This window comes from Ursus arctos, unplaced genomic scaffold (genome assembly GCF_023065955.2).
Source record: "Ursus arctos isolate Adak ecotype North America unplaced genomic scaffold, UrsArc2.0 scaffold_33, whole genome shotgun sequence".
NCBI classification, from domain to species: Eukaryota; Metazoa; Chordata; class Mammalia; order Carnivora; family Ursidae; genus Ursus; species Ursus arctos.
Window position 1 is genome coordinate 11,263,158 of NW_026623019.1, and position 15,092 is coordinate 11,278,249.

General features: G+C 36.4%; 1 protein-coding gene across 2 annotated transcripts in view; it reads left to right on the top strand.

Annotated features, from left to right (window-relative positions):
* The window catches only part of SMC5 (structural maintenance of chromosomes 5), an 89,912-nt gene that overhangs the window by 40,360 nt on the left and 34,460 nt on the right, over positions 1–15,092 (top strand). For both annotated transcript variants that reach the window (XM_026519350.4, XM_026519351.4), the window contains exons 9-13: positions 5,629–5,884; positions 7,624–7,778; positions 11,050–11,163; positions 13,129–13,223; positions 13,820–13,952. In XM_026519350.4, the coding sequence (XP_026375135.1) occupies positions 5,629–5,884; positions 7,624–7,778; positions 11,050–11,163; positions 13,129–13,223; positions 13,820–13,952 (753 nt within the window). The remainder of the gene's footprint in view (positions 1–5,628; positions 5,885–7,623; positions 7,779–11,049; positions 11,164–13,128; positions 13,224–13,819; positions 13,953–15,092) is intronic.

Sequence of the window (15,092 nt, forward strand, 5' to 3'; positions counted from 1 at the left end):
AGTTGAAACCTTTTTAACCTTGTTCTGACCTCTCCAGTGGTCATTATGTTGCTGATTTCACTGGGATTGTAGGCTGTTGATTTTCAAGGCTGCCATGGAACTGGGGAAGGGAATGGGGCGTGTTCAGAATTCCACAGGGCTTGCTGTTTTTACCAAGATTCAGGCATTTTTCTTGAATAAATAGTCTCCAGGTAATTATAAGCCTTGATTAAATTCCAGAGTTCCGAAAAAGTTTATTTTGACAATTTTTGTCAGTGTTTTCGTTGCTTTTATGGAGGAGAGAGTTTTCATAGTTTGATTTTGCCATTCCTGATGACATCCAAATCTTTTCTATATCTACAGAAAAATGTTGCTGGGATTTTAATAGGAATTGCATTAAACGTGTATATCAGTTTGGGGAGAATTGAAATCTTTACTGTGTTGAGTCTTCCAATCTTTGAACACGGTATGTCTTCATTTAGATATTTGATTTCTTCGGTGAGCGTTTTGTAGTTTTCAGTGTACATGTCCTCTGTGTTTTGTGAGGTTACACCTAAGTATTTCTTTTTGTCTCCCTCTCTCTTTTTAAGAAATAGAGACCTTGGAATTTTCTGCATAGGTAAGCATGGCATTTACAAATGGGGATATTTTGTCTTTTCTGATTTGTATGCCATATCTTTCTTTTCTTGCGTTACTGCACTGGCTAGAACTTCAGCGCTGTGTTGAATAAGAATGGCAAGAATGGACATTCTTATCTTGTTCCTGATCCTAGAAGGAAAGCAACTGTTTTTTTTTACCATGAAGTATATTATTAGCTGTAGGTTTTGTATGGATTTTTTTTTTTAATCAAGTTTGGGAAGTTTCACTCTAGTCCCATGTTTTTGAGAGTATCATTGATTGCTGGATTTAGTTGTGGTTTTTTTTTTGTTTTTTTTTTGCATCTATCGATTGATAGTGTCCATGTTTATCTTTAGCTTAGTAATATGCATTACCTCGATTTTTTTTCCCTTATCAAATAACCTCACATCCCTGAAAATCCTTTTTGGTTGTGGTATATAAATATACTTTTATATATTGTTGAATTGTATTGACTAATTAAGGATTTTTGTGTCTGTGTTTGTGAGGGATATTCTGTAGTTTTGTTTTTGTACTGTCTGCTTTTGGTGTCAAGAATACCAACTGTCTTTATCAGATGAATTGGGAAGTGTTCTCTCCTCTTCAGCTTTTTTTTGGAAAGAGATTGTGTAGAATTGGTGTTAATTTTTCTTTAAACATTCTGAATAATTCTTAATGACACTATCTGGGTTTTTGAGATTTCTTTTTTGGGGAGTTTTAAAATTATGAATTTTAATAACTATTCAAATAATCTATTTCATATGTAATGAGTTGTGGTAGCTAATGTTTTTTGAGGAATTGGTCCATCATGTCTAAGTTGTCAAATTGTGTGCATAAAGTTTCTTACTGTCCTTTTGATGTTTGTAGTGATACAATGATACCCCTCTTTCATGCTTGATATTGGTAATTTCTGTTTTCTCTTTTATGGGTGGAGGGCAACCTTTCTAGAGGTTAATTTTATTGCTTTTTTCAAAGAACCAGCTGTTTGTTTCATAGACTTTGTCTTTCCCTTTTCAGTTTTATTGATGTCTGTTCCTATCTTTATTATTTCCTTTTTTCTGCTTGATGTGGGTTTATTTTGCTCTTTTTCTGGGCTCTTGAGCTTAAATTTCAGATTATTGATTTGAGACTTTTCCTCTTCTGTATGTACTTACTGCTGTAAACTTTCTTCTCATCACTGCTTTGGCTGTGTCCACAAATTTTGATATGTTGTATTTTTATTTTTGTTAAACTTGAGACCACAGTTTATCTTCTCGCCTATTGATGGACATAAGGTTATTTCTGGTTTGGGGCTATTAACCAGTAAACTGCCATGAGTATTCTTGTACAAATATGTGCTTTTATTTTTCTTTGATCATTTCCTAGGAGTAGAATATCATATGTATACAATTCACTTTTGAAGGAATTGACAAACTGTTTTCCAAAAATGATTAATAATTTATTGTAGTTGTAATTGATAAAAGTTGACCTTTGATGGCTTGGAATTTTTTTAGAATGGTCCTTCACCATAAGTAACTGGAGAAACACTGCTTGGAGTAGCCTTGGTTAGATTTAGGTAGCTCCAAGGATTCTCCTTACAATGTACAAGATAAAATGGAGTGAGTACAGTTGGAGATAGGGTGATGGGTTTTAAAGCAGAATAGTACTCTGATCATAGTACTGATTTTAACTATGCTATTAATGAAGTGTGAGACAAAGTCATGAGCTGAGTGACTGTAGGGCCTGCAGCAATAAAGGATTGAGAAAGGAGGAGGCCAAGGTATGGAACTCCTTTTAGAATGAGCACATACACTTATTAGAGAAATGTAATAGGTTTGTCTGGTAGTTTTGAGTTCCTATTTAAGTTTTGTGGCCATGAATTCAAAGTGGGATGCGTTTTTGGAGAGTTTCTTCAATTAGTTCAGCTGCTTGGATACAGACACATAGAAGGTAGATAGTTAGGTTTAACAGAGACTGTGCCTTTTTTCCTGGCTGATGTGACATAGGTGGAGGGTCAAGAGTCTTTGCGAGGGAGTGGTTCTCATGCTGGGTTGGAGAACCCCAGCAGGTGAAAAAGAAAAAGAAATGAAGGGGATGATGGATTGTGAAAAGATAGTAGGGTCATTGCTATTACAGGACCCTATGGAATCAAATACCACAGTAAGTAAAATGGAAGTAAAGGGGACTGGAAGAATAGGATTGTAGAAATGGTTTTCAGATATATGATTTTTGGTGCTTTACGTGATCTGAAGTATAACCGTAGGAGAAGGTAGCTGAGGAGGGGTTTAAGAAAAGATGGTTGAAGTTGAAGTCCAGGAACACAGAGTGAGATCATGGGACTTCAACATATGGAGAGGAAAGCAATGAGTGGCATGCTAAAATCATCAACGAATGGAGTGAGGAAGGAGATTGAGGGAGGTAGTTAACACAGCAACAGAGAAAATGAGTGGTAAAGCCTGATACCACGGTCTTCAAGGGAAATTAAGTGGAGCTTTGTTAATGGAGGGGAAATAGTACAGTTTGGATTAATGAGGATTAACACCCTCCCCACCTCTGAGTTCTGAAGCTATCTGAAGGATGGTGGCAGGTCACCTTAGGATTCTAGGGAGATGTGTCTTTGAAGAATAGCCCAGTGTCACGTAGAACAAGAGAGAACATTCGTGGAAATTGAAGATGATGGGTGATCTAGGAGTTGGGACCTTTGGTGTCTGAGCTAAAACCGGAGTATGATGGGATTAGTCCTGGAAGTCTCTTGGATGAGAGCTGCACGTGAATCAGAGTTCAGAAAACTTACCTGAAAAAGGTAAGGGACCACTGGGCTGCTTCCCAGTTTTCCTAGTCAGACAGATCTTATAGTCCTACAGATTTCTTCAGTAGCCCAGTGATTTTTGATAGCTTGGTGGGTCTCTGTTTTGCTGGGAGTACAGAGGTTTTGTTTGCTAAATTTCTTTTTTTTTGAAGATTTTATTTATTTATTTGACAGAGATAGGAATAGCCAGCGAAGAGAGGGAACACAAGCAGGGGGAGTGGGAGAGGAAGAAGCAGGCTCATTGTGGAGGAGCCTGATGTGGGGCTCGATCCCACAACGCCGGGATCACGCCCTGAGCCGAGCAGACGCTCAACTGCTGTGCCACCCAGGCGCCCCTGTTTGCTAAATTTCTTGTCCCTTTTTCATGGAGCTGGACTTCTTCATGTGTTTGGTGATTTTTTTTTTTTTTTTGAGTATTCATTTATTTATTTGACAGAGAGCAAGCTCAAGTAGGGGGAGCAGCAGGCAGAGGGAGAGGGAGAAGCAGGCTCCTCGCTGAGTGGGGAGCCTGATGCGGGGCTCCATCCCAGGACCCTGGGATCATGACCTGAGCTGAAGGCACAAGCTTAACGACTGAGCCACCCAGGCGCCCAGTGTATGGTGATTCTTAATTCTACACCTATTTATTCCATTGCCTTGGACTTCATGGGTTTCCTGGCTGGACACTGTGGCTTCTTGTCTCCTACCTTCTTTTAGGTCCATTGAACATTGTTTTTTGTTTCTTTTTTGTTTTTTTTTAAGATTTTTTTTTAATTTATTTATTCGACAGGATAGAGACAGCCAGCGAGAGAGGGAACACAAGCAGGGGGAGTGGGAGAAGAGGAAGCAGGCTCATAGTGGAGGAGCCTGATGTGGGGCTCGATCCCATAACGCCGGGATCACGCCCTGAGCCGAAGGCAGACGCTTAACTGCTGTGCCACCCAGGCGCCCCCCCATTGAACATTGTTAACTTGCAATCACAGATATGTATTATAACTTTTTAAGTATTTCTGTGTTCTGCATGTTTGGTATAGGAGAGGGGATTTTGGATATTTCAGCTCATTTTCTTGACACTGTCAAAGTTAAATTCTTAGGAAAAACTGATACCAACCCAAATGTCCAACAGTAGGGAATGGGACAAAATGTGTTCTATCCATATAACCAGACATTACACAGATAACAAAATTTTGTTTTGCCAAGGGCATGGGAGAAATGAGAAACTGCATTCAGTACAGTTTTAGTGATGCCATTTAGTAAAACATACGTGTTCTATAGAAAGATGTAAGTAGGTATTAAAATGTAAAGGTTTAAGGATATTAAGATGATAGATGATTGTTAAAAGTTAGTGTACTTTCCATATTTTCTATAATAAATTTGTTCCTATTTTGATATGGGGAGGGAGAAAGAGAGTAAATAGGACTTGGAATGAAATCAAGCTAGCAAATTATGTGCTATGTTAACATTACAAAATTCTATTTTTTTAAAAAATAGAGTTGCATACATATCTATTTTTGTGTGTGCATGTGTGTCTTAGACTTGGTAAGGTTTTGATAAAAATCCACTGGCATCTTTTATGATCTGGGTTTTTTAAAAATAATTTACCTTGAATATGTCAACAAATCTAAACGTGGTTGGAGGATTATTAAAATATTAAAGTGTTACTAAGTAATTTTGTCGAAATAGTTTCAGGGGTGCCTGGGTGGCTCAGTCATTAAGTGTTTGCCTTTGTCTCAGGTCAGGGCCCTGGGATCAATCCCCACGTTGGGATCCCTGCTCAGCAGGGAGCCTGCTTCTCCACCCTCCACCCCCCACCCCTGCTTGTGCTCTCGCTCCTCATTCTTTCTCTCAAAATCCTAAAAAAAGTTTGAGTGACATAATCTTCATTATCATTTCTATTATTACTGCTTTATTGAAAGTCTTGTCATATACATGTAAATGCTGTTTTAATTGTGGTCTTCTGGTGTGTAATATGAATTTACTTCCTGTCAGTATTTAGAAATCTGAGAATTGGCTTTACAAGTATTTTGTTTATTGAGCAAATATTTAGTAGGTGCTAACTATATGCTAAGCACTGCTCTTGATTCTTAGGATGTATTAGTGAACAAATTAACAGGTGGTCTGGTGGGAGTAATAACTATAGGAGAGTACCTTTTAGTGAGGAAAACACCCATGTTCTTTGGTGGTTCACATTTTAAATACTGTATTACTATAAAAGCCTAATAAAGCAAGAGAAAATCCCCAGTACCATCCTTCTTTTGTTTTATTAGATTGAGGAACTTCAGCAGGCGTTAACCGTAAAACAGAACGAAGAACACGACCGCCAGAGGAGGATAAGTAACACTCGGAAGATGATAGAGGATTTGCAAAATGAACTGAAGAGCGCAGAAAACTGTGAGAATCTTCAGCCCCAGATTGATGCCATTACAAATGATCTGAGACGAGTTCAAGATGAAAAGGCATTATGTGAAGGCGAGGTAATTGATAAGCGAGGAGAGAAGGAGAGCCTAGAGAAGGAGAGAAAGAGTAAGTTTTGTGAAACTTAGGTTGAAGAGATGTTTGTAAAATGGAGATCTGTTTCTGTTGATGGGCTTTCTTCCTCCCCGGTACCATGTCTTTAGCTGCTCACACCCCTTGAGGAAGCTCAGCTTGGTTTTTCCAAGTTAATGCCTTAATCACCTCTAGGTAGCATATACGTACCGTGCTTTGCCACAGGCTAACCATTGCCTTATGTCAGATCATGACAGTTGATTTAATTCTCTAAAAATGATTTCTTCACAAAGTCACTCACTGTTGTTTATCAGATCAAATGTAAGCTCCTCATTCTAGTCTTCAGAACCTTCCATTAGCTTTGCTCCCTTGAAACCCATCCAGTTTCATCTTTGCTTTGCTTTCCTCTGGACCCTGAAAATTTATAACATTATTCAGATAGAAGAGGTCTTAAGTTCTGTCTACTCAGTGCATATGACTAAGATCAGTAAAAAAGAAAACCCCAATTTTATATGTTTATCAGAATGCCCTCCTCCTCCTCCTCTTTCAAACCTCCATACCCACTGTCATGAGTGTGCATTTTTAACTCAGCAGTTCTTTCCAGTAGACCCTCACTTATATTTTTATCATGTTCTTATTTCACCATGGCTTGATTAACCAATTTTAGATACTATCTTTTGATATTTTGTAACTTGAGATAGAGATTTTGGCTCATAACAATTCCCATCCTATTTTAATTCCTCAAGTAGGATTAATACTAGTTACTAATCATTAACCTTTACTATTGATTTATTGTCGTATACTTGTACCTCGTGTCATTAAGCAGTTGTCAGTATTGCTTGAACGCACACTTTGTAAGCTGAAATACTAGTACTCATCCTCTCATTTGTACTCTGGTGTTTATATTTTCAAGGCTGAACACATTTTATTGAGAACCATATCAGGTTTTATGAGCTCTGTTGATGGGTTAATTCTAAAAGCTGGAAATACTAGGTGTTGTCCTTACAACAGTGAAACTTGTTCACAGCAGAGCCAGGCGGTGCGTTATGGCTAGATTTCCTTTCACTGATAGCTTTTCTTTAAAGGTTTTAATTTACCTTTTTAAAAAAACCATTTGGTTTAACATCTCCTTAAAAAGAGAAAAAGAGTAAGCTTTTTCTTGAGTTCTCGAGCCCTCCGTCCCCCTCATCTAAACGGATTGTTCTCCAAGCTGCCTGTGTGGCTATTGTCTGGGATTTGTCACAGATCCTTTTCTAGTGTTGGGTAAAGCTATTCCTGAATTCCGTGGGCTTTTTGTTTGTTTCTCTTACATTAGTATTTTCTTAAACTACTGCCTTACACATCTTTGGGTAACCTTGTAAGAAGAGGTATTTGGGGATTAAGCTTAGAGTCCTTGCATCCCTATTTCATGATCCTCTTATCTTGGTTTTGTTTTATATGTGACTCTAGGTTGAAAATAATTTTTCAGAATTTTGAAGGCCTAGTACAATCATCTCATGTTAGGAAATGTAGTGTTTTCTTACTCTTTTTTTTACGTGACCTATTTATTTTTGTGACCTGTTTAATTTTGATAGCTTAAAGATCATGTTTTATGTCAAGTGTTTGGAAATTTGATAACAGTTTGTCCAGGGTGTTGCTTTCTCACTCTCACCGTGGTGGCTACTTGCAGCGTGGTGTTGCTAACTAACTTTTGGATCTAAGATCCCCTTTTGTATTACTAATGGATTATTTCACTAATTAAAGTTTTCAGAGAACACTTTATTTTCGTTTTTTAGGTGTGGGTGATAATATTGTACGATTTGACAATCTTATGAATCAGAAGGAAGATAAGCTGAGACAAAGATACCGTGACACATACGATGCTGTTCTATGGCTAAGAAATAACCGGGACAAATTTAAGCAAAGAGTCTGTGAGCCTATAATGCTCACGGTAAGAAATTATGTTCATCTGGGTAACATCTGTTAGTTTTATTATTGTATTCATTATAGATTTTTGTTGTCCTAAGAATCCCTAGTCTTATTAACACCTTGGTTTTCCATTATCAGACTTGTGGCTACTGGTTTGCTGCTGATCCAAACCTGAGTTTTGACCAATAAGTCTTTGAACTTTGTCTATGAAACTGTTGGCTTATTGACCAGAAATCATATATAACATTAGTTTGGTTAGCTAGTTCCTTCTGGCAGTTGTTATTCTTAGGTTATAGCAGGCAGTAGATTAAATGCTGTCCAAGGGCTAGAAACTGTTGGAAACAACTATGTTGATATGGGGGAACCAACAGAAGAGAAAGAAAGTCACCTACAAATAGAGCATTCTTCGGATTCTGAGAATGCAGCCAGCAGTCTGTTGACCTCATTAACCTTTGATAGCTAGCTCTTTTTGATGATCATGGGTCATTAAGAATAGGGTAAGCTGTATTTAGTAAATCACTTAATGAAGTGTGGCCATGGAATGGCTAGGAAGATTTCCATCTAAAATATTTTAATTAAGTAAAAAACCACAGTCTTTGGCAATGATATAGTTAGGTATAATATGCACTTAAAACTTACCCAAAAATGGCTTAAGGGTGGTTACTGCTGGGTAATTTTTTTTTTTTTTTTCTTTAGAAAGGAATGCACTATAGGTCCTTGTAGGATTCATGAAAACTTCTATTTTCTTCATGTTTGTATTATTCTTTATTTAAAATAATTTCATGTGGTTGTCTTTTTTTATATCTTAGATTTTATTAGCAAAATTAATATGCATAATACTGTATTCTCTTCTTGCTCAGGTATGTATTATTAGAGTATTTTTGCCAGATCAAGAAGGGAATATCTATTTTGGATGCAGACATTATTGTTTTGATTAATCTGGTAAGGACTGAAAGAAAAGAAAATATTTTGAGCCTTAAATTATAATGCCTAGTAATTGTCAACAGATTTTTATTAAAATGTCAACCTCAAAATTAAAATTCACAACTTTAGTAAGTTTGCCATCCTTTTATCATTGATCTCTCTTAATAGTAGTAGCCCGTTGCCAAGAGGGATTCCTAGCTGGCATATATTTAAATTTCAGATTACATTTGAATCTGAGATAAAAAGATATAGTCTTGCTTCTTTATCCTTTCTGGAATAACCCTTTACCTTTCCTACCACCTTCTGACTGTGTTCCCCCACCCCAACACACACACACTTAATCCTTCAATATCTAGTTGAAACGTCACCAACGTAGACAAGTTAGTAAAGTTAAAATTTTAGCCATATAACTTGTCAACTAACAATCCATTTCCTTATTTCTAACCGTTCCAGTCTACAGTGGGAGAAGTGTGCAAAAATGTATTTATAGCTCTGTTCCTCACAGCAGTGTTTATGATTGCACAAATGATTCTGGGGCAAAGAACAAAATTTCCAAAGAGATTGGTCAGTAAATTATTCTGTGTCCATTGAATGGAACACTATGCAGCCATTAAAAATGCCATCCTAGGTCTCTATTAATAGAAGAGGACATTTATGACCTATTAATGAATTTATAAAACAGGTTCTAGAATAGGATGTGTAGAAAGATTTCATGTTAAAAAACTGAACTATGAGTCTGCCATCAACCACCAGATCACCTTGAAGTGCTGTCTCTTCTGTCTGCCTCTCTCTGTCTTTACTATGTTGTGAAGGAGTAGCCTTGAACTTTGCCAGATATTTTCTTTACCAACCTCACCAGGAGGAGCATGCTAAGTCGCGGACGACGCTGCAGAACCAACAGAGTGGTGAAGTCTTCCTTCCTTCAGAATGTCAGGAAGCCAGACTGAGTGCAGTGCAGTTTGCATTACCTGGGGAAAGTGTGACTCGGTCACTACTAGAAGTGCACAAACTGGGCAGGGACAGAAATGACCCCTACGCATGTGACTTTTTGAGCAGGTGACATTCTTCAGAGTGGAATGACCACATCACCAACTGAACACAAGATGGAGGCCCCAGGAAAGAGTACCTTTGATCAAGGAGAGTGACAATGGGAGCTAAGTCTTAGGCTGACTTACCCACAACTTTTTAAAACGGTGACTTCTGCGGTCACGTTGGGGTTATTTTACCCTTTCTATAAATTGTAGCTAACGCCCACTTTCTTTCATTTGTACCATTCCTTCCAATGAAGTAATTGGTACCAAAAAAACTGTGAAAAGATAGAGGCTAAATTTCTATAGTGTTTATGTCCAGGCATTTTATGTGACTTTGTTTGCATATCAGTTTTCCCCTTTTTTTATGCTACCTGATATTTTGTATTTTAAAAGAGAGAGAGTAATACTTGCCAATGTTTACATGACAAGCATTGTACTAAATTCCTGAGATACGGACTGTTTTACTCTGCCCATTTTGGTGAAGAACTAAAATTTTCAGAGATTTAAGTGGTACATGATTTGAAGCAACATCTGTCTGACCCCAGAGTCTTAGCTCTTAACTAGTCTTTTATATATATGGTACATAAATACCTTCTCTTTCATAAATCTTTATTTTTTCAAGAAAGCTGATTTTCGTTTGCTGAAGATAATCTATCCCCCCCCCCCCCGCAATTCCATAAGAGAGCACTTTCTATATACCCCTCTTATGGAGCTTTATTGTGTTCTGCTTTTTGTTAACTAACTTATCATCTGCAAAAAGTAGATTGTAGTCGTCTTGAAACAATTTGTTCTCTTGACCTTAGTATTTTCCATAGCATTGAGCCTCATGAAGTGCCTGATTTGTTCATATTTAAAAAAGATAAATCCTAAAGCTTATACTCTAGTGGTACAAGCCTAGGATTTCTCTTGAAAGCACTGTTAAAATTGTATTTTAATTCTTTGTACTGATCAGTTATTGCCATGTATGACTTCCTCTGGAAAATTAAGAAAAATATTAAAAGTTTGGGGATCAATGAGAAATGTTTATACTCTTAGATTACAGCCTAAGCCTATTTCAGATGTTTTCCAGTGAGTTGACTAGAAAGGAACGTAGTTATTTCCTAGATAAAATCAAAATTGATATGCATCAGGTGCTTATTCAAGTCTTGTTTTTTGTTTTACTATGTATTAAATGTTTCTGGGTACTAAATTAAGTAGAGGTTTTAAAATGTTGAGTTTTCAATACCAAATTTTTCCCCCTCAAGTATTACATTTAAACTGATTAAATCAAAGTAAAATTATGTTCTAGTAATCAGTTTGGATTTCATGAGAATTAACTTATATTTTCTTTTTGTTTAGATCAATATGAAAGATAATAAAAATGCCAAATATATTGAAAATCATATTTCATCAAATGACCTGAGAGCTTTTGTATTTGAGAGTCAAGAAGATATGGAGGTTTTCCTCAAAGAGGCAAGTAACCAATGTAATACTTTGACTCACCTGGTGCTTATCTTCTGGTACTTAAACTAAAGCAAAAAATAGCCACTAATTATACCAGTGGTAACTTATATACAATCACTCAATTTTGTGAATTTCTCTTTTTATCTCTGTCATCACTGGGGAATGAATTTGCTTTGCAAGAGAAAAAACAGCCATAATTCCATCTGTAACGTGTTTTGAAGTTATGACAGAATTATTCTTACTACTAACTCTGAATACTGTTTTAAGAGATAAAAACCATAATGATGGACCTTTGGTCTTAGACATCCTTTTTGAATAAACTCGGAATTGGAATAAACTTGGTTTTTCTTTGATGGGGAGCGTGGGAATCAATATGTTGTTGCTTTTAGATAAAACCTATTCAAAAAGAATGAGAATTCTGTATCTGGCTAAGAGACTCTAAGCCGCTACAAGGCAATGTGGCTTGGTAGTTAGGAGCACAGTCTCTAAGGAGGCTGCCAAGATTCAAATTCTGGCTTTGCTACTAAATTGGGCAAGTTTCCTAAATGTTTTATGCCATAATTTTCTCATCGGTAAAATGTAGATATATTATCTACTTCAAAAGATGATTGTGAGGATTAAATCCGTTAATAAATGAGAAGGTGTGTAGAATAGTGCTTGTTTGCGATTGTTTTTTAATCAGCTATTGTTATTGTCAGTAAGATTTCCTTCCCTTTGGGTATGTCACCTTCTTTTAAAAGCCCTAAAGATTAGATGTAAATGAGGACAGGACCCTGAATCACCTCAAGTGGTCCTCTCTTTCTGTGATACACTAGTGATTGGAAAGAAAAGAATCCTTACTTTTTTTGGCTTTTACCGTATTGCCCTCCTTCTGGTTTGGGAGTTGGCAGGGAATGTGAATATATGGTAATTGCATAAAAAGTTGCCTGTATAAAATTATAGAATGGACTCCCAAAAGACAGTTGTGTAGTTTGGAATTATTTAAGCTTAACCAGTGAGTTTATGGTCTGGTGTGAGAGCTTTTTGAAGTAGATTACTTGGATTACAAGTCTGACACATGGCATGCTGTGGAGGGCATTCGGTCAGGGGCAATTAGGTGGTTTCTTGTTGGAAATGGCCTGCTTAGCCTACACTGAGTGCCTTTTTTTGAGTCAAAAACTCATGCTTCCTCTGTGCTAAGGATTTGAATCCTGTATGGATAATGGGACATGGGTTCCTGAAATTTTGACCTTTATTTGTGTGTGTGTGCTAAGTAACTTTTCTCAACAGGACCAGAACTTCCTCCTACATGTGTGACTGTGTATTTTAAATGGTGAAATTTGTTGTATATAACTGCCTCCTGTAATATTATCCATTGAAAGTACCATTTCCCATACTACCATGTATAATAAGTATTATGTGTGCTTTATCAGGGTGATGAAGTTTCCTTCTGTTCCTAGTTTGCTAAGAATTTACATTTTTCTGCTTCTATTGGGATGATCATATGGCTTTTGTACTTTATTCTGTTGATATAAATTAGATTAGTTTTCCACCAATCTCGCCTTCCTGGAATAAACTCTACTTGGACATGTGCACTATTCACATATTGCTGGATTCTGTGTACTAATAGTTTATAAAGGATTTTTGCATATGTATGCGTGAGGGATATTGTTTTTGTCAGGTTTTGGTGTCAGGGTTATGCTGGAATCATAAAATGATTTGGGAAATGGCTATTGCACTTCCGCCTGTTTTCTGAAAGAGTTTTGGTATTACTGCTTCCTTAACTGTTAGAGCATATTTCTTTTACTACTTTCATTGATAAATTCTTTCTGTAAGAATATTTAATAGTGTCATTATCACACTGAAAAATTTTCTTGAAAATACCATTAAATATCCAGTTTCTGATCTTATGAACACCAGTAGGAATAGAACTTTAAAAATCATTTTGACTGAGAGTATGTGGTAATTAAAATACTTTCTTTCCCTTATATTCAGATTCGTGACAATAAAAAATTAAGAGTAAATGCCGTTATTGCTCCCAAGAGCTCATATGCAGACAAAGCACCTTCAAGATCTCTGAATGAGCTAAAGTAAGTCTCGAAAATATTTTTAGAATTAACCTGTTACTTTGAATATCGAATAACCATTTAGCTCTTAATTATCTGTCACATAAATGTTATAGGCTGTATTATTCCCATTTAGGATCTCTACTTAAGTGTAAAATAAGGAGAAATCCGGGAACAGACAAACCATGGAATGCTTACTATATGGTGGTGGTGTTTCAGATCAGTGGAATAATATTGGACTGTTAATAGTTCGTTAGGTATTGGGAAGTAAAACAAATCATCACTTCATATTGCAGAACTAATTTCCAGAAGGACGAAATGGAAAATTTGCAGTTATGAAACAGCTATAAATAAATATATTAGTTCTGGATATAAGTAAACATTCTAAATATAAAAGCAATGGAAGAAACGAAAGCGATTAATAGTTTGTAATCATGAATATGTTAAACTTTTCTGACAAGGAAGTAGCTCAACATTTAAATGATTTTAAAATACACAAAATTTTTTGCTGTACCATCATTAAATAATTTATACTTTGTTTATTTGCCACTTGTCGACTCTCAGATTTCTGTGAATGATTTTTTTAAGAAGAAAAATCTAGTAAGTGCTTTTCGTTTCAGACAGTATGGATTTTTCTCTTACTTGCGAGAATTATTTGATGCACCTGATCCTGTCATGAGCTTCCTTTGCTGCCATTATCATATTCATGAAGTTCCCGTAGGAACTGAAAGGACCAGAGAGAGAATTGAACGGGTAAGAAAGTACTGAATCAGTACCAGAACCTCATTTTGTTAACATTTCTTAGCATAAAAAATCAAGCAGAAATTATGAGATAGGTCATTCTGTTGTTTTTAACCACACAGAAATTCTTTGTATTTTACATTTTTAATATAATGTCACGAAACAGCAAGTATTGACTCATACTATATGATGGGTGTGAGTGGAGTTACCTAGGGTAAGTGCTTTCTATCTGTATCTATTGAATAAAGCTGAAGCCTGAAGAGAGACACCTGGCACTCTTACCTCATTCTGTCTTGCTTGACAAATCTTTAGACATTATATTAATGGTTTAATCATTTAAGTTCTTGTATCCTAGATTATTTTTCAGAGAAGTTATACGTTAGAATGGTAGGCTGGGCTATAGAACGGTTTTGGTAAGCCCTTCCTTTCTTAAAGCTGCCACTGAAGATCATCTCCTGTCTGAATGAGCGCCCTTCATAGGATCTCCTTCCTAGCTAGCGTAGCACACACTCGTAGTTCCTCTATCCTGCTAATTCTGGGAGTTCCCCAAGACTCACATTACATGTGTTGCTTCTATCACAAGCAGAAACAGGAAAGAAATCTCTTCATCCAAAACAGGTTTTTCATCACACCAGTGTGTGTGGTTTTTGCTTATATGCATCTAGGACCCAACTACTAGTTATTGTATTGAATTTATTAGAAAATGTGTTTTAAAATTTCAGTACCTAGTGTACCAGTATCCCTAGGACAATATTTAGGAACTCTTTATACTTTACTGACAAAAGATAGAAATGTGGGCTCATTACCACCCCGTTTTGCAACAAAACAAAACACAGAATCCCACCAAGCTAATTATAGTAAATTGCATGTGTCTTCGATTAAAAATTACATTATGTTGAACATTTGAGGAAATGAATATTAGGGCTCTCTATGTGGGTCTACCTCTCTTCTATCATTTAGAAAAGAGGACAAGACCATATGTACATATAAGACCATTTATGGACTTGTTCTCATTAATTTCTAGGATTCTCCCCTTTGGTTAAATTGTCTACTGCCAGCCTTAGGTCATGATGTCCTTTTTGTTGGGAGTGCCCTTTCCTCTTTGTCAATTTAAATTTATTAGAACTTGAGAAACCTAACTTCTTCTAGCTT